General features: G+C 39.5%; 1 protein-coding gene across 10 annotated transcripts in view; it reads right to left on the minus strand.

The window, feature by feature from the left end:
* FIP1L1 (factor interacting with PAPOLA and CPSF1) overlaps nt 1-25,093 on the minus strand; it is an 80,378-nt gene that overhangs the window by 17,022 nt on the left and 38,263 nt on the right. For 9 of the 10 annotated variants that reach the window (XM_077815627.1, XM_077815626.1, XM_077815629.1 and 6 more), the window contains 4 exons: nt 20,010-20,036; nt 19,403-19,457; nt 16,137-16,183; nt 8,056-8,275 (listed from right to left, as the gene is read on the minus strand). In XM_077815627.1, the coding sequence (XP_077671753.1) occupies nt 8,056-8,275; nt 16,137-16,183; nt 19,403-19,457; nt 20,010-20,036 (349 nt within the window). The remainder of the gene's footprint in view (nt 1-8,055; nt 8,276-16,136; nt 16,184-19,402; nt 19,458-20,009; nt 20,037-25,093) is intronic. The other variant, XM_077815628.1, reaches the window with a different exon arrangement.

The raw sequence follows: 25,093 nt of genomic DNA on the forward strand, positions 1-25,093 counted from the left end.
ACTTTCCACCTGCATCTCCAAACCTCGGATCTTTTCCTCCATCAGCTCTATCAGACGGCACTTCATGCAGACAAAACTCTTACCAGGTGCCCCCTCCAGGATCATGTACATACCACAGCTTCCACATCCAGTCATCTTCATTGTGTCTTCTGCTACATAGGTCACTCCCACTGCCACCTCTGTATCTGTCATATCCTTCCCACCTAAATCCTGTTACTCTGGGAAACACAAACCACACCAAAACACCACCACCCACAGCAAAACCAAACCCAACACAAGCACCGCAAGACAAACTCCCCTTTCAAACTCCCACTCAAACTCCCCTGTTTACAGCTCTGTTTGCTAGCTCCTGTGCCGCTGCAGCTGTCTGTGCCGCTGCCTGACTGGCTGCTACCTTTATAGGACCCCTAGTCAGTGAAGCCCCGCCCCCTAATCAGGGCTCAGCTTCTCTCCCAGCACAAAGCCCCTACAAACCTCTACACATACAAATACTACCAATACAAAACCAAGCACACACAAATACCTTCTCCTCCAACAGAACTCCCACTCAAACTCCCCTGTTTACAGCTCTGTTTGCTAGCTCCTGTGCCGCTGCAGCTGTCTGTGCCGCTGCCTGACTGGCTGCTACCTTTATAGGACCCCTAGTCAGTGAAGCCCCGCCCCCTAATCAGGGCTCAGCTTCTCTCCCAGCACAAAGCCCCTACAAACCTCTACACATACAAATACTACCAATACAAAACCAAGCACACACAAATACCTTCTCCTCCAACAGAACTCCCACTCAAACTCCCCTGTTTACAGCTCTGTTTGCTAGCTCCTGTGCCGCTGCAGCTGTCTGTGCCGCTGCCTGACTGGCTGCTACCTTTATAGGACCCCTAGTCAGTGAAGCCCCGCCCCCTAATCAGGGCTCAGCTTCTCTCCCAGCACAAAGCCCCTACAAACCTCTACACATACAAATACTACCAATACAAAACCAAGCACACACAAATACCTTCTCCTCCAACAGAACTCCCACTCAAACTCCCCTGTTTACAGCTCTGTTTGCTAGCTCCTGTGCCGCTGCAGCTGTCTGTGCCGCTGCCTGACTGGCTGCTACCTTTATAGGACCCCTAGTCAGTGAAGCCCCGCCCCCTACTCAGGGCTCAGCTTCTCTCCCAGCACAAAGCCCCTACAAACCTCTACACATACAAATACTACCAATACAAAACCAAGCACACACAAATACCTTCTCCTCCAACAGAACTCCCACTCAAACTCCCCTGTTTACAGCTCTGTTTGCTAGCTCCTGTGCCGCTGCAGCTGTCTGTGCCGCTGCCTGACTGGCTGCTACCTTTATAGGACCCCTAGTCAGTGAAGCCCCGCCCCCTACTCAGGGCTCAGCTTCTCTCCCAGCACAAAGCCCCTACAAACCTCTACACATACAAATACTACCAATACAAAACCAAGCACACACAAATACCTTCTCCTCCAACAGAACTCCCACTCAAACTCCCCTGTTTACAGCTCTGTTTGCTAGCTCCTGTGCCGCTGCAGCTGTCTGTGCCGCTGCCTGACTGGCTGCTACCTTTATAGGACCCCTAGTCAGTGAAGCCCCGCCCCCTAATCAGGGCTCAGCTTCTCTCCCAGCACAAAGCCCCTACAAACCTCTACACATACAAATACTACCAATACAAAACCAAGCACACACAAATACCTTCTCCTCCAACAGAACTCCCACTCAAACTCCCCTGTTTACAGCTCTGTTTGCTAGCTCCTGTGCCGCTGCAGCTGTCTGTGCCGCTGCCTGACTGGCTGCTACCTTTATAGGACCCCTAGTCAGTGAAGCCCCGCCCCCTAATCAGGGCTCAGCTTCTCTCCCAGCACAAAGCCCCTACAAACCTCTACACATACAAATACTACCAATACAAAACCAAGCACACACAAATACCTTCTCCTCCAACAGAACTCCCACTCAAACTCCCCTGTTTACAGCTCTGTTTGCTAGCTCCTGTGCCGCTGCAGCTGTCTGTGCCGCTGCCTGACTGGCTGCTACCTTTATAGGACCCCTAGTCAGTGAAGCCCCGCCCCCTAATCAGGGCTCAGCTTCTCTCCCAGCACAAAGCCCCTACAAACCTCTACACATACAAATACTACCAATACAAAACCAAGCACACACAAATACCTTCTCCTCCAACAGAACTCCCACTCAAACTCCCCTGTTTACAGCTCTGTTTGCTAGCTCCTGTGCCGCTGCAGCTGTCTGTGCCGCTGCCTGACTGGCTGCTACCTTTATAGGACCCCTAGTCAGTGAAGCCCCGCCCCCTAATCAGGGCTCAGCTTCTCTCCCAGCACAAAGCCCCTACAAACCTCTACACATACAAATACTACCAATACAAAACCAAGCACACACAAATACCTTCTCCTCCAACAGAACTCCCACTCAAACTCCCCTGTTTACAGCTCTGTTTGCTAGCTCCTGTGCCGCTGCAGCTGTCTGTGCCGCTGCCTGACTGGCTGCTACCTTTATAGGACCCCTAGTCAGTGAAGCCCCGCCCCCTAATCAGGGCTCAGCTTCTCTCCCAGCACAAAGCCCCTACAAACCTCTACACATACAAATACTACCAATACAAAACCAAGCACACACAAATACCTTCTCCTCCAACAGAACTCCCACTCAAACTCCCCTGTTTACAGCTCTGTTTGCTAGCTCCTGTGCCGCTGCAGCTGTCTGTGCCGCTGCCTGACTGGCTGCTACCTTTATAGGACCCCTAGTCAGTGAAGCCCCGCCCCCTAATCAGGGCTCAGCTTCTCTCCCAGCACAAAGCCCCTACAAACCTCTACACATACAAATACTACCAATACAAAACCAAGCACACACAAATACCTTCTCCTCCAACAGAACTCCCACTCAAACTCCCCTGTTTACAGCTCTGTTTGCTAGCTCCTGTGCCGCTGCAGCTGTCTGTGCCGCTGCCTGACTGGCTGCTACCTTTATAGGACCCCTAGTCAGTGAAGCCCCGCCCCCTAATCAGGGCTCAGCTTCTCTCCCAGCACAAAGCCCCTACAAACCTCTACACATACAAATACTACCAATACAAAACCAAGCACACACAAATACCTTCTCCTCCAACAGAACTCCCACTCAAACTCCCCTGTTTACAGCTCTGTTTGCTAGCTCCTGTGCCGCTGCAGCTGTCTGTGCCGCTGCCTGACTGGCTGCTACCTTTATAGGACCCCTAGTCAGTGAAGCCCCGCCCCCTAATCAGGGCTCAGCTTCTCTCCCAGCACAAAGCCCCTACAAACCTCTACACATACAAATACTACCAATACAAAACCAAGCACACACAAATACCTTCTCCTCCAACAGAACTCCCACTCAAACTCCCCTGTTTACAGCTCTGTTTGCTAGCTCCTGTGCCGCTGCAGCTGTCTGTGCCGCTGCCTGACTGGCTGCTACCTTTATAGGACCCCTAGTCAGTGAAGCCCCGCCCCCTAATCAGGGCTCAGCTTCTCTCCCAGCACAAAGCCCCTACAAACCTCTACACATACAAATACTACCAATACAAAACCAAGCACACACAAATACCTTCTCCTCCAACAGAACTCCCACTCAAACTCCCCTGTTTACAGCTCTGTTTGCTAGCTCCTGTGCCGCTGCAGCTGTCTGTGCCGCTGCCTGACTGGCTGCTACCTTTATAGGACCCCTAGTCAGTGAAGCCCCGCCCCCTAATCAGGGCTCAGCTTCTCTCCCAGCACAAAGCCCCTACAAACCTCTACACATACAAATACTACCAATACAAAACCAAGCACACACAAATACCTTCTCCTCCAACAGAACTCCCACTCAAACTCCCCTGTTTACAGCTCTGTTTGCTAGCTCCTGTGCCGCTGCAGCTGTCTGTGCCGCTGCCTGACTGGCTGCTACCTTTATAGGACCCCTAGTCAGTGAAGCCCCGCCCCCTAATCAGGGCTCAGCTTCTCTCCCAGCACAAAGCCCCTACAAACCTCTACACATACAAATACTACCAATACAAAACCAAGCACACACAAATACCTTCTCCTCCAACAGAACTCCCACTCAAACTCCCCTGTTTACAGCTCTGTTTGCTAGCTCCTGTGCCGCTGCAGCTGTCTGTGCCGCTGCCTGACTGGCTGCTACCTTTATAGGACCCCTAGTCAGTGAAGCCCCGCCCCCTAATCAGGGCTCAGCTTCTCTCCCAGCACAAAGCCCCTACAAACCTCTACACATACAAATACTACCAATACAAAACCAAGCACACACAAATACCTTCTCCTCCAACAGAACTCCCACTCAAACTCCCCTGTTTACAGCTCTGTTTGCTAGCTCCTGTGCCGCTGCAGCTGTCTGTGCCGCTGCCTGACTGGCTGCTACCTTTATAGGACCCCTAGTCAGTGAAGCCCCGCCCCCTAATCAGGGCTCAGCTTCTCTCCCAGCACAAAGCCCCTACAAACCTCTACACATACAAATACTACCAATACAAAACCAAGCACACACAAATACCTTCTCCTCCAACAGAACTCCCACTCAAACTCCCCTGTTTACAGCTCTGTTTGCTAGCTCCTGTGCCGCTGCAGCTGTCTGTGCCGCTGCCTGACTGGCTGCTACCTTTATAGGACCCCTAGTCAGTGAAGCCCCGCCCCCTAATCAGGGCTCAGCTTCTCTCCCAGCACAAAGCCCCTACAAACCTCTACACATACAAATACTACCAATACAAAACCAAGCACACACAAATACCTTCTCCTCCAACAGAACTCCCACTCAAACTCCCCTGTTTACAGCTCTGTTTGCTAGCTCCTGTGCCGCTGCAGCTGTCTGTGCCGCTGCCTGACTGGCTGCTACCTTTATAGGACCCCTAGTCAGTGAAGCCCCGCCCCCTAATCAGGGCTCAGCTTCTCTCCCAGCACAAAGCCCCTACAAACCTCTACACATACAAATACTACCAATACAAAACCAAGCACACACAAATACCTTCTCCTCCAACAGAACTCCCACTCAAACTCCCCTGTTTACAGCTCTGTTTGCTAGCTCCTGTGCCGCTGCAGCTGTCTGTGCCGCTGCCTGACTGGCTGCTACCTTTATAGGACCCCTAGTCAGTGAAGCCCCGCCCCCTAATCAGGGCTCAGCTTCTCTCCCAGCACAAAGCCCCTACAAACCTCTACACATACAAATACTACCAATACAAAACCAAGCACACACAAATACCTTCTCCTCCAACAGAACTCCCACTCAAACTCCCCTGTTTACAGCTCTGTTTGCTAGCTCCTGTGCCGCTGCAGCTGTCTGTGCCGCTGCCTGACTGGCTGCTACCTTTATAGGACCCCTAGTCAGTGAAGCCCCGCCCCCTAATCAGGGCTCAGCTTCTCTCCCAGCACAAAGCCCCTACAAACCTCTACACATACAAATACTACCAATACAAAACCAAGCACACACAAATACCTTCTCCTCCAACAGAACTCCCACTCAAACTCCCCTGTTTACAGCTCTGTTTGCTAGCTCCTGTGCCGCTGCAGCTGTCTGTGCCGCTGCCTGACTGGCTGCTACCTTTATAGGACCCCTAGTCAGTGAAGCCCCGCCCCCTAATCAGGGCTCAGCTTCTCTCCCAGCACAAAGCCCCTACAAACCTCTACACATACAAATACTACCAATACAAAACCAAGCACACACAACATACATACACAATAAGTGTTAGTGTACACCCTGCCCCACATACACACACACACACACACACACACACACACTTTATGCCCACAATTTTCAAACATGGGTGCCTAAAGATCAACATCTGAATCCATATTTAGGCATCAAATCAGAAATGGGCATAATTTTAGAGGTTCTCAGAACCTACAACTGCTGTTCACTTCAATGACAGTTGAGGATGCTCAACATACCTGAAAATCCCACTTCTATTTAGGTACCTAACTTAAGGCATCCATATTTGAAAGTTTTATCATATATTTTGCTAAAACCCTTAAAACTGATTTAAACAGTAGAATTCATTCTTTATAAGATACCCTGCTAAGAATGAGTTCCAATACGGAGAGGAAGTCAATCAAGTATTTGCACTTTACATTGTTAGTGATAACTAACTTCAAAACTGTACCTCAGCACAAAGGAAACATGGTCCTTTCCCTGAAGAGATTAAAATCCAAGAAAGAAGGCACCATTTGAACGGTAGGGAGTGGGATGTAAGCAAAATACGCACAATTTTCATATACAGAGGGGGGTAGTAAGGGAAGAAGGTGGTAAGATGGTTGTGGGATCATTTAAAACCACATTAACTTGCACATTTCCAGTAACATGCACTCGGGTTATCTTACACTGGTAAGAAATGCAATAGAACACAGATTTTTCGTTTGCAGGGCCAAATATAGAAGTGCATATAGCCTCATTTTAGTTTTCCCTGCACAAAACATGATGCCTACTCGCAGAAGTATTGTTTCTGGTAGTTTTAAACCGAGAGGAAAAAAGACAACAATGGTAAGTATTCTTTCCCTGAAATTTAATGCATCTTTGTGATGTGTGAAGTTCTCGTTCCCTTCTTCCTCCTCACAGGTGTTTTTATTTTTGAAAAGTGAATGAAACTGTAAATAAGCTTAAAAAACAACATTACCGTATGTGAATTATCTGTCCTTTTAAATCTTCTCCCACCTTCTCTGTTACTCCCAAATCTACTTTTTTCTAGTTAAGGGCCTCTTGGTTCCTTACATAGCAATGTGGCAGCAGCTTTGCTGCAGATGGTGGATAATTTAGTCACATTTAAAAAAAAAAAAAAAAAATTGAGGCCTCCTCTTCCCCCTCCTTTACGGATATCTCTGGCAGCAACACAGAGACTTCTCTGGGCCTGGAAGTCATTAAGGTTCATTTCAAGCACCCTTGAATGACCAGCCTTCTTTCTGGCCTTCAATCAAGCTGCCTGAGAAACAGATGTTTAAATTGGACTTAAGTTCTTAAACACTGACTCAGTAATTTGTAACACAAAACACAGACACACTACAGAACCACAACATCACAATGTCAATGACTGCACAAAATAAGAACTAAGTTTTCTTGCACCTAATTTAGATCTTTAACAATTCTCTTATGCCTGTAATGATTGATAAAGATGATAAAAAAAACCCCATTTCTCTCAACTAAGGTAATACTAATTCCTGGTGTTCTGCTCAGGTTCAGCAACATAAAACAATTAAGATGACAATTCCAAAATCAATTGAATGGCTAATGTGTATATCCTGTAAATATGAAACCAATCAAAACAATTAACTGAAGAGTTAAGGGACTAATCCTAAAATATTTTGCAACCACTAGAAAAGCATGAAATAAACTGCCTAAGCAAAATACGTTCATACTAACTTTGTAAGTCTATAGCCCTCAACTTATTTGTGTCACATCCAATTCAACATTAAATGCTCTGTTCTTGTACACAAAAACATACAGAAGATAGCAGTAGTGTCTAAGTTTAATCACTTAAAAAATAAAAATTATTAAAGAGTTGAAATCTCAATAAAGGAGTTATCTGTCTGAAAACAAAAAGTTCTTGACCTTTTAGTGAAGCCTGAAGTTCACAAATAAATAGCTTGGACAGAACATTATTCATTTCCAACTACTCACAAAACCCACCAAACTAATCAACCCAGCTTTAGCAGGCAGTAATACCACTGTTTCAAATTAGAGTAAACTGTATGTGGACATTGCTCTCAGAAAAGAAGTAGAAATTCCAATTGTAAAATAATAGAGAACCCACAGATTCCACAGTTGTTTTTGGAATTAATGAGGTCAAAGACTGCTTCTCTCCCTCATACACAAAGCTTAAATCACATTCGTAATGCCTGCAGTTCTATAAGTAGTTAGTACATAAAGTATATTTTTACACTTCTGTTTTACATTTGGAAATTTTTGCTAGTTTCCAACAGAAAACAAAGGGAGAAGAAAACCCACACCCTCTTGTCCCTTGAGACATACAGCTGCACACCAAGGGTTTTAAGTGTTGAAGCACACTACCTAATATGGACACAACACTTAAATACAGTATTATAGTTAACTATTTTATTACTAACCTGTTGAAAACACTTGGAGTTGGGCTGTGATCACGTTCCCTCTCTCTCTCTCTGGTACGTTCTCGTTCCCTATCACGATCCCGATCACGATCCCTCTCTCGGTCTCTCTCTCTCTCTCGTTCCCTATCTTTCTCTCTTCGTGCATAATAATCCCACTGTTTGCTTGTGTCCACAAGACTAGGCCACGAAGGAGCAGAACCTGCAAGGTGCGGAAAGGTGACTAAAGAAAAAAATGCTGGTATTAGCAAGAACAAAAGCTGGTAAAATATAATATGATTCGCTCTTGAAATGAGAGAGAGAGAGAGAGTTTTGTACATGTACAATTTTTCTTTCACAAGTCTATATATTACTTGAAACTAGGTACAGTATTTTATTACGATGGCAATCCAAGATCTCAGACACGCTTCTGTTGCATTTTAATTCTGAAGACGTACGGTTACCAGTGTACATTTTGTTTATTCAGATGTAGATTATGCAGAATGTCTAAATTCTACATCACTACAAATAAAACAGCCAAGCAAACACTTCCTAAGAAGGGTCAGATTTTTTTATGTGATTAGCTTAGTTTTACTTTTGCAAAACAAGCAAATAGGAAATAAAACAGCCAGAACAAACAGATCCTTTTAAATGTTGTGGCTCTGAAAGTATAACTAAAAAAGGGGGAGAAAAGAGTGTTTCCTACTTTGCTCAGTTTATTTAAAAAAAAACATTATGTAAGTTAAAAGGTGCACAAAATAAAAATAGTTGCAACTAAATGTACAATTTTTGACAGTTACATTCCATATTTTCTCTCAGGAGTTCATATTCCACAATAGTAAATGTGGAAGTCTCTTCTGTAAGTTAGCCTTGGGGAAGCTATTATAACTAGCTAAAGGAAATAATTCTATTGTTTATCTCATACAAACAATACCATTATAATAAACATTCACAAGAACCACTGTTACTACTAAAACATGTTACATTTTGAGAAAATTAAATACGTCCTTCAGTTTAAGACTCTTTGTAAAATACAATATACTTGTTTAGAGGAGAAAAATTTTAATCGGACTTCCTGATAAGAAAACATCCTCTTGCACTCAAGAATTTTCTGTAACCAGCAGTGGAATAGAAAGACTCTCCAGTATGTTCTGCTGCCAGGAAGACACCAAAATGACTAGAGACTAGGCTTAGTAGCCCAAAGATAATGCTCAAAGGGGCAACTGGAGTGCCTCATTCTACCCAACAGTGACTGCTTTATTTTACTGAGACACAGCACTCTCTAGTGGACTTAGGGTCTCAAAGTTAGGGATTCCTGAGTGCTGATATCTGCCTTGCGACCAACTAACTGCGTGGCCTTAGGTAAATCAGTTTAACAGCAGTGAGTTACCATTTTTCTGCATCTGTAAAATAGAATAATACTTATCTAACTCATGTGTTGTTATGAGGGCAAGTTAACAACTGTACAGAGCTTTCAGAAATATGAAGTGTTACATAGTGCACAAAGAGGCACCACTAATGGGTTCTGATAAGAGTCATGTTTGGTCTTCTTTGTTTAAGATGCCTGTGAATGTGCCTGCAGCAGCGTGCTTGAGCAGAAGTGTAAAATACTGGGTTCGCCAAGGGCTCCATGAACAAATACAAACGATCCTTTACAGAGGGGAGAGAAACTTCAGCATTAAAATACTATTTCCAGTGACAACCCACATAATGCATAACAGCAGCAGCAATACAGTGCTTTACATCTACAAAATGCTGAACAAACATTAGTTAATGTTTGAGTTTAGGAATATAGAGAAAATGAGGAGTTAACAAAAAAAAATCCTAGAACAACAGTGTTTTGTTTATTATGCTGCCAAAACTGAAATTCTTCTATGTAAGGAAAGCAACCAGAAATAGAAAAGCACAAAAAAACCAAACAGCTGGACTTTAAAGACTGCTAATTTCCTTAACTTGCCATGATTTCAACAAGGTATGTATGGTCTTCAGGGCTTGAATACACTGGATGATAGAGACTATTCTGATTTAAAAATATGAAATTATATTTACTTAATTCTATTGGTTACATTAAATGTAAGTTGCGAAACACAAACAGTAATGATTTTTACTTATTATGGAATCTACATCCATGCTGATTCTGTCTGGTCCCTCCTACGCCGTAACTACAGTAATCTCCATATCCTGCCAGACAAATACACCAGAAAATTTATCTGACATAAGCAAAATATGTCATTTGCATCACAGTGACCTAACGTGACCCAGTGCTCTGGCTTTATATAGCTCTGATTGCAGCTATTCGGATTTTATCTATAAGAGTTCTCAACATGCAAGAAATTAAAAAATAGAATTGCTTTCAAACATAATCAAGACTAGTATTTTGTGTCTTCTACTAGGAACAAATCTCAATATTTTGTTACCTCTTGATGGATTTGTACTAAACTTCACACTGAAATTGCGCTACTGATCATTTCTAGATTGGGAGAGAGGCACACCAAATAAGTTTGGTGATGGTGATTTCAGGTACAGGAAACTTTCAATTTATTCAGTGCATCTGGAGTCATTAACTCTGCTTTGGAGAACAGTTTCATACAAATAAGACTATACTGTGTCATGTACAACAGCAAAACATTAGCCGATCTTATTTGTGTTGTAGAAAAAGCTGTTTTTAGAATTGTTTTTGCAATACTTGTACTAAATTTGTGATTCCATTTTAAATGGATAGAGAACATTAGTCTGGGAAGAGTATCAGTACTCACAGACCTATGAATAAAAACCACTTCAAAACCCACAGTTAGGGGGAAGATCAGGGGCGCCAGATTAGAAATTCTGATCATGTCTACCTCATTTTTCCTTGAAGACCCTATGGACAACTGGAGACGTAACAGCATTATGACAGTGAAATTAAGTGATTTTAAACTGTTTAAAATTTTGTTTTTTGTTAATACTTATACAACTGCAACTTCCAAGAGAAAAGATGTGTTTGTTAAGGATTCAAACAACTCTGGCCCTTTCCATTAAGAACTAAGAGAGCTCACAATCCATATTTCAGACTTCTAGCAAAGGCTGAGAAGGCTAGACAACATTCCTGACATTCTAAGATAAAACACCAGCAGGAAAACAAAATCAAAAATAAAAAGCCCTTTATAATATTAATTTATAAAATAGATCTAGCAAGCATTTTTATACATTATGAAGCAAAAAAACAGTCAATTTTTTGTGCTTTGAAGTCACCTTTAAACATCTTCCTTTAAAATCTCCTTCATAAAATTCAATCTAAAAAATCTAGTATGTTCAAGCAACATTAATGAAGTTGATTATAGTAGGCCAACTTCTGCCATACATTCAAAAACGTTCTTAAGGAGTAAAAATAGATATTTAGTTGGTAACGATTTAAGACAGAATCACCAAATCAAATTTAAGACAAAAGTGATATTTCTCCCATCTGAGTCCGCTAAAGTGTTTGCAATGACTGCTCCACAGTTGTGTATTACGGCAGTCATTTCTGAGTTGTGATCCCCAGATTAGATTATTTCAATATCCTTTTGGGAAGCTAGAGCCAACGCAGTATATAGCAGCATCCTACTTTATAATGTCACCGACAGGGAACATTTTGTTCTCTGAAAACTGCAAACTTCCGAATTGCACCTGAGTGCAAACGCAAGATATGATCTATAAAGCGCCGCATGGTTTTTGTCCATCTTAATCTCTCCTTATACACTACTGTAACAATTGAGATCAGGTGGGAACCTCTTGCTAACAGTCCCTACACATGAACATATGCAGGTAAGTAACAGGAGGTCTATGTGGCAGAAACTCGCTCTCCACATTTGCCTAACAAAGTCAAAGTCTACTGACCTTCAAGTTGCAGTGGGGGAGGTTTAGGTTGGATATTAGGAAAAACTTTTTCACTAGGAGGGTGGTGAAACACTGGAATGCGTTGCCTAGGGAGGTGGTGGAATCTCCTTCCTTAGAAGTTTTTAAGGTCAGGCTTGACAAAGCCCTGGCTGGGATGATTTAATTGGGTATGGGTCCTGCTTTTGAGCAGGGGGTTGGACTAGATGACCTCCTGAGGTCCCTTCCAACCCTGATATTCTATGATTCTATGAATGATTAAAAGCCATCTATTACCAAGCTTTCATCGGAGAGAGTTTGTTATGAAATACATACTGTATCGAAGGCAAATATATTCATTAAGAAAGCAGCTTATTTTTTCAATATTGTAGATATCCCCAGTGAAAACTGATGGCACATTTTAGACATTTAGTAAATAAAAATTTTATGTGCACTAAAAACCAGGAACTAAACCTAAAAGAATTATTAAAATGTACATAAGGAAATTGACTTAATAAATTATGAATTAATACTTAAACTTGAGTGCCTTTACTAAATGGGGTCAAGAACTATGCCTCTCATTTTCTCTCAAGTTACAGCAATTCCGACAGACAGAAATAGAGAGAAGCCATCCACTTAAAACTTGTATCGTATTTTGATAATTGTAAAGTATGTTGCTTTTTAGAAAAGAAGTTGTGAGGCTTGAAAAATCATGTTCTGGATTTGCATGTTTTAAGGAGCCAATACATTCCTACTCTCTGACATAAAACGTGATGCTCAAAAGTTAGGGTTTCAAACTTGTTGCCGGCACCTGAGCCAGCTATGCGCTCAGAGGGGACAAAAAAAGGAGAGGAAGCACCCCATGTTCCTCTCTAGTTAACTTTTCCAATTGACTTAATGAGCAACATTCATAGGTTTCAGGAGGGAGCCATTTCCAGCTTGCCTTCACTGGAGAGAGATTCACCACAATGGATCATGTTTGAGAGAACAAGAGAAGAGAATGGGAAAAAAATCCAGACACTATATTATTTAATGTACAAAAGACAGTTTAAAAAAATAAATATTCGCATACATGCATTAATCAGATCACATCTGTCTTCTATTACAGAAGTCAATTTGACAAACATCTGTGATCAGTTACTAGAAAATAAAATTTTGGTATGCCCATTCACAACTAAATGTCCCTTCAACCTTCCATTTTTTTTCTCACTTGCTGCTTGGTCCTCACAACCACATATATGTACTGCTCCTGCTTTTACTTTGCCCATGAGACAGGAAAATATTTATTGCGAGGATAATCATCTCTGTGACACTTTCTTTTTTTTTTTTTTTTGAGTCAATCTCAGTATGACATCAGTATCAACCCTGAAGGCCAATCACAGCCTTCTAAAGTAGAAAATGCTGAGCTGGTTCTACCACTACCTAGAGCAACAATAAAGGTGGGCTGGAAATAGCTTAGCCCTTGTAACCAAAAAAATTCCCCAAAGTGAAATAAAGACTGCAACTGAAAGTAAAGCTCCAGCCCAAGAGCAAAAAAGCAAACTAAAGTGGATGGATGATTTTTTTTTCTTTATAGGCAGTGTATTTAGTAACATCTATAATTAATGTTCAGCACTTTCCATGGTAAGACTCTTTTCCATTTGCTTACAACTTTGCAAAACTTTAATATTTGAGTTCAAATTTTCCATGCTCGGTGTCTGCCTTAGACTGAATTTTTGGGGGAAATTTCCGGAAGTATGGTTCATCTATTTCTGAGAATAAAGTTATAGACAAATAGGGTGTTTTGCCCATATTCAAAAGTTCTTCCATTTCACTAAGATGCTCCAAGCACTAGGAAGCATTAAGAAGATGCTCTGGAGCAAGGACTTAAACTTTGGTAGGGAGATTGCCCTGAGGTCAGGGACATGTCTTTTGCCACTCCTATGAAAATCCACCCTAATTTGAGCAAGTTATGAGCCTCTAAAAATTTCAGTTTGCAAATGCTCAGTAGAGATTCATTAGGAATTTGGCAGGTAAATTTTCTGAAGACGTAGTCTGTACTAAGCATACTCTGTGCCAGGTCTGCAGGGTCTGAGCAGCACTTTCTTTGAAATTGCTGCTTTCAGCACCCAGGGGGCCCTGTGACACAGTAATTGAAAGCAGGGACAACTGGAATGGGGGAGCAAAAGAAGAGACAGTCATGGAAAAGACAGAGTGGGAATGCAGGGACTGAAATGAGAAGCAGAGAGCAGAGATGGTGACCAGCAATGTGTGCACCTTATCTCACTCTAGTGGCTGGCTCACAGAGCACAACAACCTACTACTGTTATAATTTACTCTTAGTTCAAGTGGCAGATACTGTGCACCTTAAGTTTCTAATCCTGAAGATCAATCATTTGGGTATTAATATGATTACACAGGATGGAATTGTTGGTTTTTCAGTTTGCTTTTTTAAAAATTGAGGAAATTTTTTTAAAAACCACAAAAAATACATTGATAAATGTTTGCAAACTCAAAGACTCAGAAGTTAGGAATGACAGAGTTAAGGTTATCCATGTAACATTAGTAAGATTTACATTAAGTATTTGCAGGGTACATAAAAATGTCTTTTTAATTTAAATTAAATACAGTTTTATTTTTTAAATAAACCTACTTCAGTTTAAATTTCAAATTGACAACCTATGTTGAGGAGGCCTAACCTTATTATAATCACTTCAATAAGCTATTAAATAATTTAAATTAAATACAAAAAATTAATATTAAGCAGTACATGTTTGTTGCCAAGTTTTAAAGGCAAACCACTGGACTGGTGGACGTTACTGGCTAAGCACCTATAACTAAAGTCTGCCGAAGTGCTAGACCAGCTTTTGACACCAATTGCCTCCCTTTTGCAGGTGCAGAAAAAAATATGTAATTTCAGTTTATTCACTTAACTCAGTTAAGTTACTCATTCAAAGTTATTAAACCAATTTGGAGTTTAAAAAGGAGAGCTCATTTTTCCTCTTCCAATCTACGAATAAAAACTAAGTGTGAGAGGCTGAGATCTACTAGTTCTAAAGCCTTTATGGACATGGTGACGTAGAAACAATCGGCTTAAATAACTAACTATAGACAATACTTCCTTTCTTTAATAAATCAGTTAGCTTTAAAAGCAAAACATGTTTTGATACATTTGGGAATTTTTCTTATGTTTCCAGCACTTACAGTAGTTTTATTTAATAAAAAAGAACGTGCTGTTGTGCATTTTTAATTGAATTTGAATTACCATCCAAACAGAACTTGAAACAAATCACAAGTAAAAAATTAATCCTCATCTAATAAATAAGAAATGCATTATTCAGAATTTTCTAACGTAAAAATTAAGAAACTGAATAAATGTAAATTAAGTTATATAAACTGCTTAAGTAAAAGTGTAGAGATATAGTGTATCCTCCTGGTTAGCAAAAAAAAAAAAAAAAAAAAAAAAAGTATCAAACTTAGTATAAAGACTGTACTGAGTTTCAAGTGAACATGTTTTAATGGTTACCAACCAATGAGAATCAATCTTTCTTTAGGAAAAGAATGAAAGTACAAATGCAAAACACAATTAAAACACATGGTTTAAATCAAGGATTCCTGCTTGCTGATTTAAATCATGATTACAATCTGTGATTTAAATCAATCCACCTTACCTTTTCAAAATAGTAAATGAAAAACTTGCTCTAGAAAGGGCAAACACACACACACAAAATGGGAGTGTTGGAGTGTACCAGATTATCTAGTGCCCCACAGCACACACACATACCGAGAAAGTACTGAACTACCCAACTACTTGCCTTCTGTTGCCATCTGCAAGTTTACAGCATGCTGCAGGAAAAATAGCTTAACAAAAAAATTTGCATCTTTCCAATCACTGTTACAGATTTTGTTGGGTACAGTTTTGAAGGTACATGAAGAAAAAATTATGTCTGTCCACCTGCTAGTGATACACACTGAATTCTATTGGTGTTTGCATGGTTTTTAAAAAACAAACACATTAGCACTGAAGCAGAATGGAAGGGTGCCCATCATAGAAATGTCAATTTAGAGGACAGAAAAATGAATGAACAGGTAAGCAGGTATTTACCAGTAGTTGCTAATATGATGTGTTAGGTATTCAGTCATGATAATACTCATTTTGATCTTTTGCACCATCTTATTTTGATTAGTGGATAGATTCTTGTTTACATTTAAACTGAAACAATGTAGCTATAGCTATTTTAAACAATTTTTAACAAAGCTTAAGTAAAATCCTCAAAGCTGATAACCATACTCACACGGAAATGCACGAGCAGAGCGGCTGTCATAGCCAGAGGAATGTCCACTGTTGAAAGGTAAATATACAAGTCAGGTTCCTGCAAATCAGGTTCTCTCTCTCTTGCTCGCCTGAGCATTTTTTTATATATATATGTATATGTAGAGAGAGAGAGAACCTGATTTTATTCTTCACAATTCTTAGAAGTATGTGACTAAAACAGTATATCTTTAAAGGGGATTACATTTAAATAATATGCCATCCATCGTAAGCCTTTCTACTATAAAAAACAATTTAATCATCAATTGCACTGAACAAACACAGATGTCTAATATATAAATATTTTAATACTGATGTAGCAAGGAAGATTCATATTCTCCCTTAACATTCCTAATTTTTTTAAACATTTCTTCCCAAAAATGTCTGAATATGTTTTATATTATATTATATATAAACTATTCTGTCTTGTCCTCACTGGATTTTCTATTTCAATATGTTGCTTATATTCCAAAAACAGTTACAAATACTGGCAGAGAAATCATACTGCATGCCCAATTGCTTGGCAACAAGCAAATCTGTGAATGAAAGCTTCCTTATATCCTTCCTGTTAAATAAGTAGGTATGGAAGTGAATCCAATTTTTTCAAACACATATACATATAAAAGCAGGTGGGCTTCAAATGGATTGTTCTATAAATATTCTTCTAAATCAACTTCATATTTTCTAGAGCTACTTCTTTCAATGGTAGCCAACTTAAATAGGTAAAATATAGAGGTTGAAAAGGATGATGTGCACATTGGGCTTAAATTCAATTTTCTATAACCTTTGATAAGTTTTATCGCTTCCTAGATAGCTTGAATTAATCATGTACACCTTATTTAACACATTTACTTAAGTGCTACTTTTGTTCTTGAAGACAGCCTCACACTATAAAAAGACTTTCGGATCAGTATGGTTTTAAAAATAGATTAATGAAAGCCTTATGCAATGTCTCAACATTTTAGGGTATTTGTCAGAGCTGGAGATGCAAGGTTTTAATATAAACTAGATAAAGAATTTTACAAGTTATACTATATTGAGGAACCTATACAATTTATTCTCATAAGTAAAAATAGCCATAAAAAACACAATGACCCAAAGAAACAAAGTCAAGCTAGCATATACTTCATGCCTTTTCAACATTCTCTGTATTGCTATGTCTTCTTTACTGGCAAAAGCTTAAGAAAAGTACTTCCTGTATATTTTATTTCCTTCAAATTTTAACATTCCAGTTGGTGGGAATGTAAATCTTTGGGTTGTGCATGACCTATGTTAAAAATAATTCTTTCAGCTGTTTCACTGAGAAGCTTTATCATCTCCATACTGTGGAGATGGGTCTCGAAATCTCGCAAAGGGACTCTCTGATGTCAAAAATGTGCCTTTTACCGTCTCTGTGAAATTCCACACAAATTTTGCCAAATTATAAACCACTGTAAATCTCATTTTGCACATGCTCACTAGAGGTTTGTTAGAGGCTGACAGTGGATAATAGCCTACTGATATTACCAGTTACCCCATAAATTCAAATGGTAGAGGTCTGCCCTATGAAACTAAAGGTTCTGATAGTGCTGCTGACCTATGTGAAGATTAATACGGTTCTATAGGATAGAATTTATGTGGGGTTTTTTTTCATTTAAAAAAAATAAATTTAGGATATTACATACAAAAACAACTATATTATAAGAATCTTACGGTTGCAAAGGCAAGCACGCAGAAGGTAGGAAATGCCAGAGTTGAGGTAGTCTGTGCAACTTTAATTTGGCTCCCTTGAGCATATGCATTATGAAATCAATAGGAGTTAGGTGCCTATGCACTTTTGAGAATCCCACTAGGTTCATTCCTGCATCTTGGCTAGATATCTTTAAAAATCTGGCCCACCATCTTTAATCACATGACTGCATACTATTTTTTCCACAGGACCCTTAATTATTCAGCATACAAGATGTTCAGGACCATCTTAACAATATGAGCACTCCAGGGGCAAAGCTACAGCTCGGTGGCTGTAGCACCATAGCGCAGATACTTCCTACAGCAATGGAAGGGGTTCTTCCATCACAATAGGTAATCCAACTCCCTAAGTGGTGGTCGTTAGGTCAACAGAAAAATTCTTCCAATAACCTAGGTGCATCTACATTGCGAGTTAAGTAGGCTTAACTATGCAGTACAGGAGGTTTGAATTTTTCATATCCTTGTACACCTGGCTAGGCTGACCTATCTTTTAAGTGTAAACCAGGTCTGAATTAGTGTGTTGTGATTTAGGATGCTGCAGGCAGGACTTGATTTGTTGCAAAGCAGGAAGGTGTGTAGTAAATAAGGTTGGGGACTACAGGAAGAGAAAGGATGGTCTTGTGGTTTAAACATTTGAAATGCCTCCCTGGAGAAATGGATTCTATCCCTTCCTCTCCCACAAAATTCCTAAGTGATGCTGGGAAAGTAATTTAAACCAACTTTTCACAAGTGGCCACTGTGCACATTTCATTATCTAGGGACCCATCTTGAGACATTTTGGGCCTGATTTGCAGAAGTGATAAATACTCACAACTGCAACTGGAGTCAATGGGGCCTGAGTTTTGAACAACAAGTGCTACAAAAATGTTAAGTGTTTAACTTGAGATGTCTAGGGCCTGATTTTTTTTTAAATTCCCAGTATTTGTGGACATGACAATTTTGGCCTTAATATCTCTCTCTCTCAGATCCTCCTCTACAACATGGGGATAATTTTACATCTTACCTTATGGGACGTTGTGAAGCACTCTGATACTATGGCTATCAGTATCAACAGTTGCACAGACAACCTGATTTCCAGAATTTCCTGGGCTTTGAGTGCTTGACTTTGCAACCTTAACTTTTTTGTGTGTGTAATGTATATGCTGTTCCAGAGAAACACAGTAAGATTAAGTTAGATAATCCACTGAATAATCTGAGAATCTCTGAATAATCAGCACCCTAACTAATGCAAGAGCTGCTCTGTTCTTAAATCTTGCATCAATATAATGGGATAGATCTACAGGATGACAGATAGCAAAATACTTTATACACAAACAACGTTAGCTGTATTACAGCCTTTTGAAAATTTAGATGACAGTAACTCTTGGGAAAAACCAAGACAGAAAATGATGACAAAAGCAGAATTTTTTTCTATATAAGGAACATAAAAGTTATTATGCTTACTGTAAGGATTTGTTTTTTTTAAAAAAGCCCCATGTTGCAAAGGATGAAAATTAATAAATGATTTCAAACAAAATTTACCTTTCTATTGTTGGTATAAGAGAAGGTGGTGGACCTCCAGGTGGGGGAGGAAAACCTGAAATATTTAAATTGGAAAACATAAAAAATTGGGTTAGGTATACAGTGGCAAACTAATTCCAGAGAAGCTGAGCTGAAGCAAAGAATGACCATCTACACAGTTAACGATTATGTAAGACTGCACAGTACACAACTACTTAACGAAAATCAGGGTCAAGTCCTAAATATGTGTCTTAATTTCATCTGTCATCAGTTTCAAAACATTTACTTTAACTATTTTCTATTGTGCTGCAACTCTTGAGAGGTTATCAAGAATGCTTTGCACCAGCAACAAGTCTCTCAATAATTTTAATGAGCCTTGGGGGGGAGGGGGGGAGGAAGGAGTGTAGTTCTCAGGGAAGTGGCAGGTTGGTCCCATAATCAGGAACATTAAAACTGTTCCATCTCTACCTTGCATAAAATCAACCAGGCCTACGTCTACACATATAGTTTTATGTTTATGAACTTTATCTTGCTATGAACAAGCAGATGTAGGGAACTGCGTGTTGCACATTCAAATTTAAGTTTCACATTTCTTAACAATGCTTCAGAAAATATCTAAATAAGTTACCTGGTGGTGGCACAGTTATTGGTATACCTAAGACATAAAAATATATGATACATACTAAGTCAATTTTAGCAATAACTTGTGTTCTTTATCAGCAGAACTAATTCAAGTTATGTTATCAATACAAAGAACAAAAGTATTTCCCTGTCCTTAGAGTAAGAATCATGGCAGTCTCAGTGTTATCAACGCTTCATTTTATCTCACGTCTCATGATATTTGAGGTTTTATTTAAAACTTCAGCTCCTGAGAATTGTTTTCAATTAATACAACAAAAACCCAAGTCAGTTTCAAGATTTCAAAGTTGCAAATACTACCTTGAAAATGTGACCCAAGCACACCCAAAACATTCAAAAACCAGAAAGCAAATAAAAAATTCCCCAAACTGTTTTTTTGTTGTTGTGTTGTCATTTTGTTTAGTGGGTTTTTAATGTGTCAGAAAAGGAACTTTTGGAAGCAAAGCTGAATTACATAAAATAAATGCCCTTCAAACTCTAAACTAGCCTCAGGTACAATTGGGTTTAATAGAATATGTATCACAATACTTCACCAAGTACACGTACCTATTTTAGGCTCTGATCCAAAGCCCACTGAAGTCAATGAAAAGACTGACCAATCCTGCATCTTAGTGCCCAATCCTGCAAACACTTATGAACATGCATAACTTTATGTACAAGAGTAGTCCCACTGAGTTTTAAAAGACAAGTTTTTGCAGGATCAGAAGCTAAAGTACTAAGATCAAAATTTTCAAACTTGGGTGCCTAAAGTTCAACACCTAAATGAGAGCACACATCCCACTAATTCATTTCAATGCAAATCTTTTCACTGATTTAAATTGGAATTATGGATGCTCACCACACCTCAAAGTAAAGATACTTTGCTTAGATGTCTAAATATGGATTTAAGTGTCTTACTTTTAGGCATCCAAATTTGAAAACTTTTGCCAGAGGATCTGTGCAGATTGTATTAATGATCTTTTTCAGTTCTATACACAGGTAAAATAATATGTTTAAGGTTTTGTTTAAAGCAATATTTCCTGTCTAAAATTATAACTACAGATAATATAAGATTTTCTGTTTGAATGGTGACAATTTGTTAATATTTACAGAAAGTTCCTTGAATTATCAAATCATATCAGCTTGAAACGTTCGACTCCAATATGATAGCATCTGCTAATAATTTATTTTTCACAAGACTCCAGATATGTATATCTTCTAGAATGCCATAAAGGACATTTTTAAAATATAAAAATCTAAAGAAATCAGAGGTAATTTGAAGCAAGCATATTCCATTTAGACATATTTCAGTAACTGCACCAAGAAATTATTCAAATAACCAAATATATTTGAGTATTTATTTTGATATAAAATCGTTAGCAAGTTTGTCCCTTCCTTCTCCTTTGTGTATGGGTGAAACAATACAAAAACCCCACCTGGCATTAGCACTGAAGATGTAAAAGCACAAGAGCCATGAAAATGAAAAAATAACCCCCCCCAAGTAATATTAATAGGCCACAATGTACTCTAAAAGGGCATTTACATTAATGGCACAAATGACAATCGAAAATAGGTCACATGGCAGACTTAACAGCAACATAAGGGTCAACGTGGACAACAGTGATTCCACTAGGAAAGCCAGCATCTGTGGAGCCTGACAAGACTCAAATCTCTCCCTCATATTATTCAGAAAGAGTGGTTGGAAAGGTGCTTTCATCAGCTTTGTGAGGACTACTTTAATATGCACACCAAACAAAGTTCAGACCCAATCACGGAGTCCATTCTCAGACTCTCTCATGACTTTCACTAAAATACTACACATCTATAGGTAAGAAACCTTCACCTTGCAGAGGTCAGCGTTAAGGTTTTGCTTTGGGCAAGATCGACAGAAACTAGATGTATATATTTGAGTGGTTCTGTTCTAGAATTGAAAGTGAATATACTGTGGAGCAGTGGAGTCTGAGCATATTATGGCATGAAACGGAAATATAGCTGTGTCAGCCACATTCTGCTGGCACTGCAGCCTGTACTGTCTTATCAAATTTCCCAATGACTTATGCATGATGGCAGGGTGTTTAATATACAAGCTGAGATAAAGTACTGGATAAGACTTATATTAACTGGTGATGTGCTTGCTTTTTAATGCCTGAATTGACATGTAATGCATTTAAACAACCTTACTTCTAAGGCAATTAAATTGTTTATTTTGTAAAATATAGCTGTTCAAAACCAAGAAATTTAAAAACTAATTTTCCACCTGAAATGGGAATCAGGAGATGGCAAGATCAAAAAACCTAGTGGCTTTGGAGCTAGAGGTAACAGAACTTCTGAACTCAAGCAACTCCTTGACATCTGGACTAAGGGGATTACAGGACCCTGGCAATTCCAGGAATCCATTAGTTCCAGAGATAAAAGCTGTCAAGATCTGCTAATGCAACTAGTAGATCTTATAAACTGTGCTGTCTGTTCTACCTTCTGGCTGTGGGGTTTCTACACCCACCCTTATTAATAATCTAGGAAATATGATAGAAAAAAAGTTAGCTGGCATTAATGTGATGGTTGAGAGATCAAGCACCAAGAAAGTCAGAAAATACTTCACATGACGGGCAAGTGGGCAATATTAACTTAGTTAAGTTGAATACAGAGTATTTTCTATTCCTCTTTTCTTGGAGAATTGTTAACATGTTGCACTTTATCAACATACACCATTAAATATACCGAAAATGCAACATCTTAGAGATGTTACTCAAGCAATACTTTTAGAATTCCAACTTAAATGACTGACATTTCAAATTTAACACCGCATGAAAGTTGTTTTTTTGCATGTAATTTTCCCTACTGTACTAAAACAGCGTAATTTGTCAAGTTTCAGGATAAAATAAGTTTTTCTCCACTATAGGTAATGTTACATTTTATTTAACTATGAAAATCATCAGTCAACACCTTCTACAAAATGAGTCCTTTCAACAATTTGTACAATCTCAAGAAAATATACATAAATATAAAGCCCTATACTTGAGCCCAGGTAAAACTAAGACTTTCATTTTAAGATATGTACTCTACAGAGACATGTGTACAAAGATCAAAATTAGACCTAGTCGTGCTAATTTTTATATCTAGAGACCAATATTACTAATAGTAATTGTCTCAATACTGAAATTTATTTCCAAAGTTGGAAAAGTTAACAAAAAGTAAGTTAGGCTCACTAACAGGTCTTTATATTAAATCATCACATTTCAGATTCTTCAACCTCAAGCCTTTAACACTAGGAAAGGATTATTTGTTATGTCACTTTAAATAATGGATTGGAATCTATTTGGTGTTAGCATAGCAGTTCTTCTTTATTTCAAGGTAGCAAACACCAAGTGAAAAGATCTAGACCAGCAGTTCTCAAACTGTGGTCGGGACCCCAAAGCGGGTCACGACCCTGTTTTAATGGAGCTTGTTGAGGTCCACGGCCAAAACTGAAGCCCAGGCCCCCCTGCTCCAGGGCCACAGCCTGAGGATTTCAGCCCTGGGAGTCAGGGCTCGAGTTATAGGGCTTCCCTCGGGCTTCAGCTTTGCCCTCCCTGCTGCCCAGGGCAGTGGGGCTTAGGCTTTGGCCCTCCAACCAAAGGCAGGGCTCAGGTTTAGGCCCCCCTCCAGGGGCCGTGTAGTAATTTTTGTTGTCAGAAGGGGGTCACTGTGCAATGAAGTTTGAGAACCCCGATCTAGACAGAAGGTTATCTCCTACCTTACCTTCCATAGTATAAGTGTCAAAAATGTGTAACATAATAACAGGAAAATCAGGTAATTAGCATGAGGGACACACTAGTCCCTTATCTCTGATAAACACAATGTTTAAAAAGATACTTTTAGGACAAAATGGTTAGCCAATGACTTCTTTTTGAGAGAGGATAGCACTGAAGCATGGATTCATTCCTTGCAATGCTGGACTTGACCTGAACGCTAGTCTGAAAAGATGACCTAATCTACTTTCAGCACTTTATTTTGGGACCCTGCCTTTAACCACCCCACACAGTCCAAGTGTGTAGAATCTTCACAAAATGTTACAGCTTTCACTAAAGGGGAGCAGGGCCACAATGTGCTGTCACTAAGATTCCGTGACACCCTTAAAATTATGTGGCATGCTTGAATGAGACTATAACAATGTAAAAATACTTTTGTAACTTCATAAATGTATAAATGGCATCTTTTTAAAATGCAATATTAAAAAATAAAAAGGTAATAAGCTTTAAAACTATCACAATAGCACCTAAATATATTTCCTCCCAGATTTCAATTATCCTATCAAATTAAAAAACCACACCTTTTACCACAGCCAATTAGAGTGACTTTTCTAGGAGTATTTCATTGGTTTCCAGGTTCAGCTTTCCAAACAATACGAGTACTTTTTCCTGAAAAGGCATTTGCGTCACAAGAGAATAAGTGAATACAGTACAAGAGACAGAACTTCAAAGCAGGATCCTTTTTCAAAGGAGCTTCTGGAGGATGTTTTATATTTGGAGTACTTAAATTTCCTGGCAAGTAGTCCCAGTTAATATGAGGTAACAACAGTAGATTTTTTCTCCACTGAACCTAGGAGGGATGGCAGATTCTATTTTAGTAAAAGCTTTGAAGATAAAGAGCTGGCACCAGCACAATTAAAGCACGGGACTGGAGGAGCCAAAGCCACAGCTCTTAATGGTTATTTTCAAATTACTCGAAGCACGGAAGGATGTTGAAGGAGACTTTTTGAACAAGTGCATGTTATAAACCTGTCTGTAAAACGTAAGACTAAAGCCAAACCTGCTTGACAGATCTGCAACACGTGTGCATATTTCATTAAATGCCTATTCTCGACATGTGAAAGGCGTTATAAAAACATTACAGTACACCTACGTAACATTAACATCTCACTAAGCTGGGAAAAAAGGGAGATCAGCCTAACTTTTATAGTATGCAACTCTGATTCTTTCCACCATTATAAAGAAGATAATTATTTTCAAACTTCCAATGAGTTGTACATATTATTTAATGAACAGGTCACTTTAAAGTTGAAAGTTTGATTAGCTCTGTTTTTAAAAAAAAAAACATTACTTCTACAAAAGCTCC

Source organism: Eretmochelys imbricata, chromosome 4, assembly GCF_965152235.1.
Source record: "Eretmochelys imbricata isolate rEreImb1 chromosome 4, rEreImb1.hap1, whole genome shotgun sequence".
Lineage (NCBI taxonomy): Eukaryota > Metazoa > Chordata > Testudines > Cheloniidae > Eretmochelys > Eretmochelys imbricata.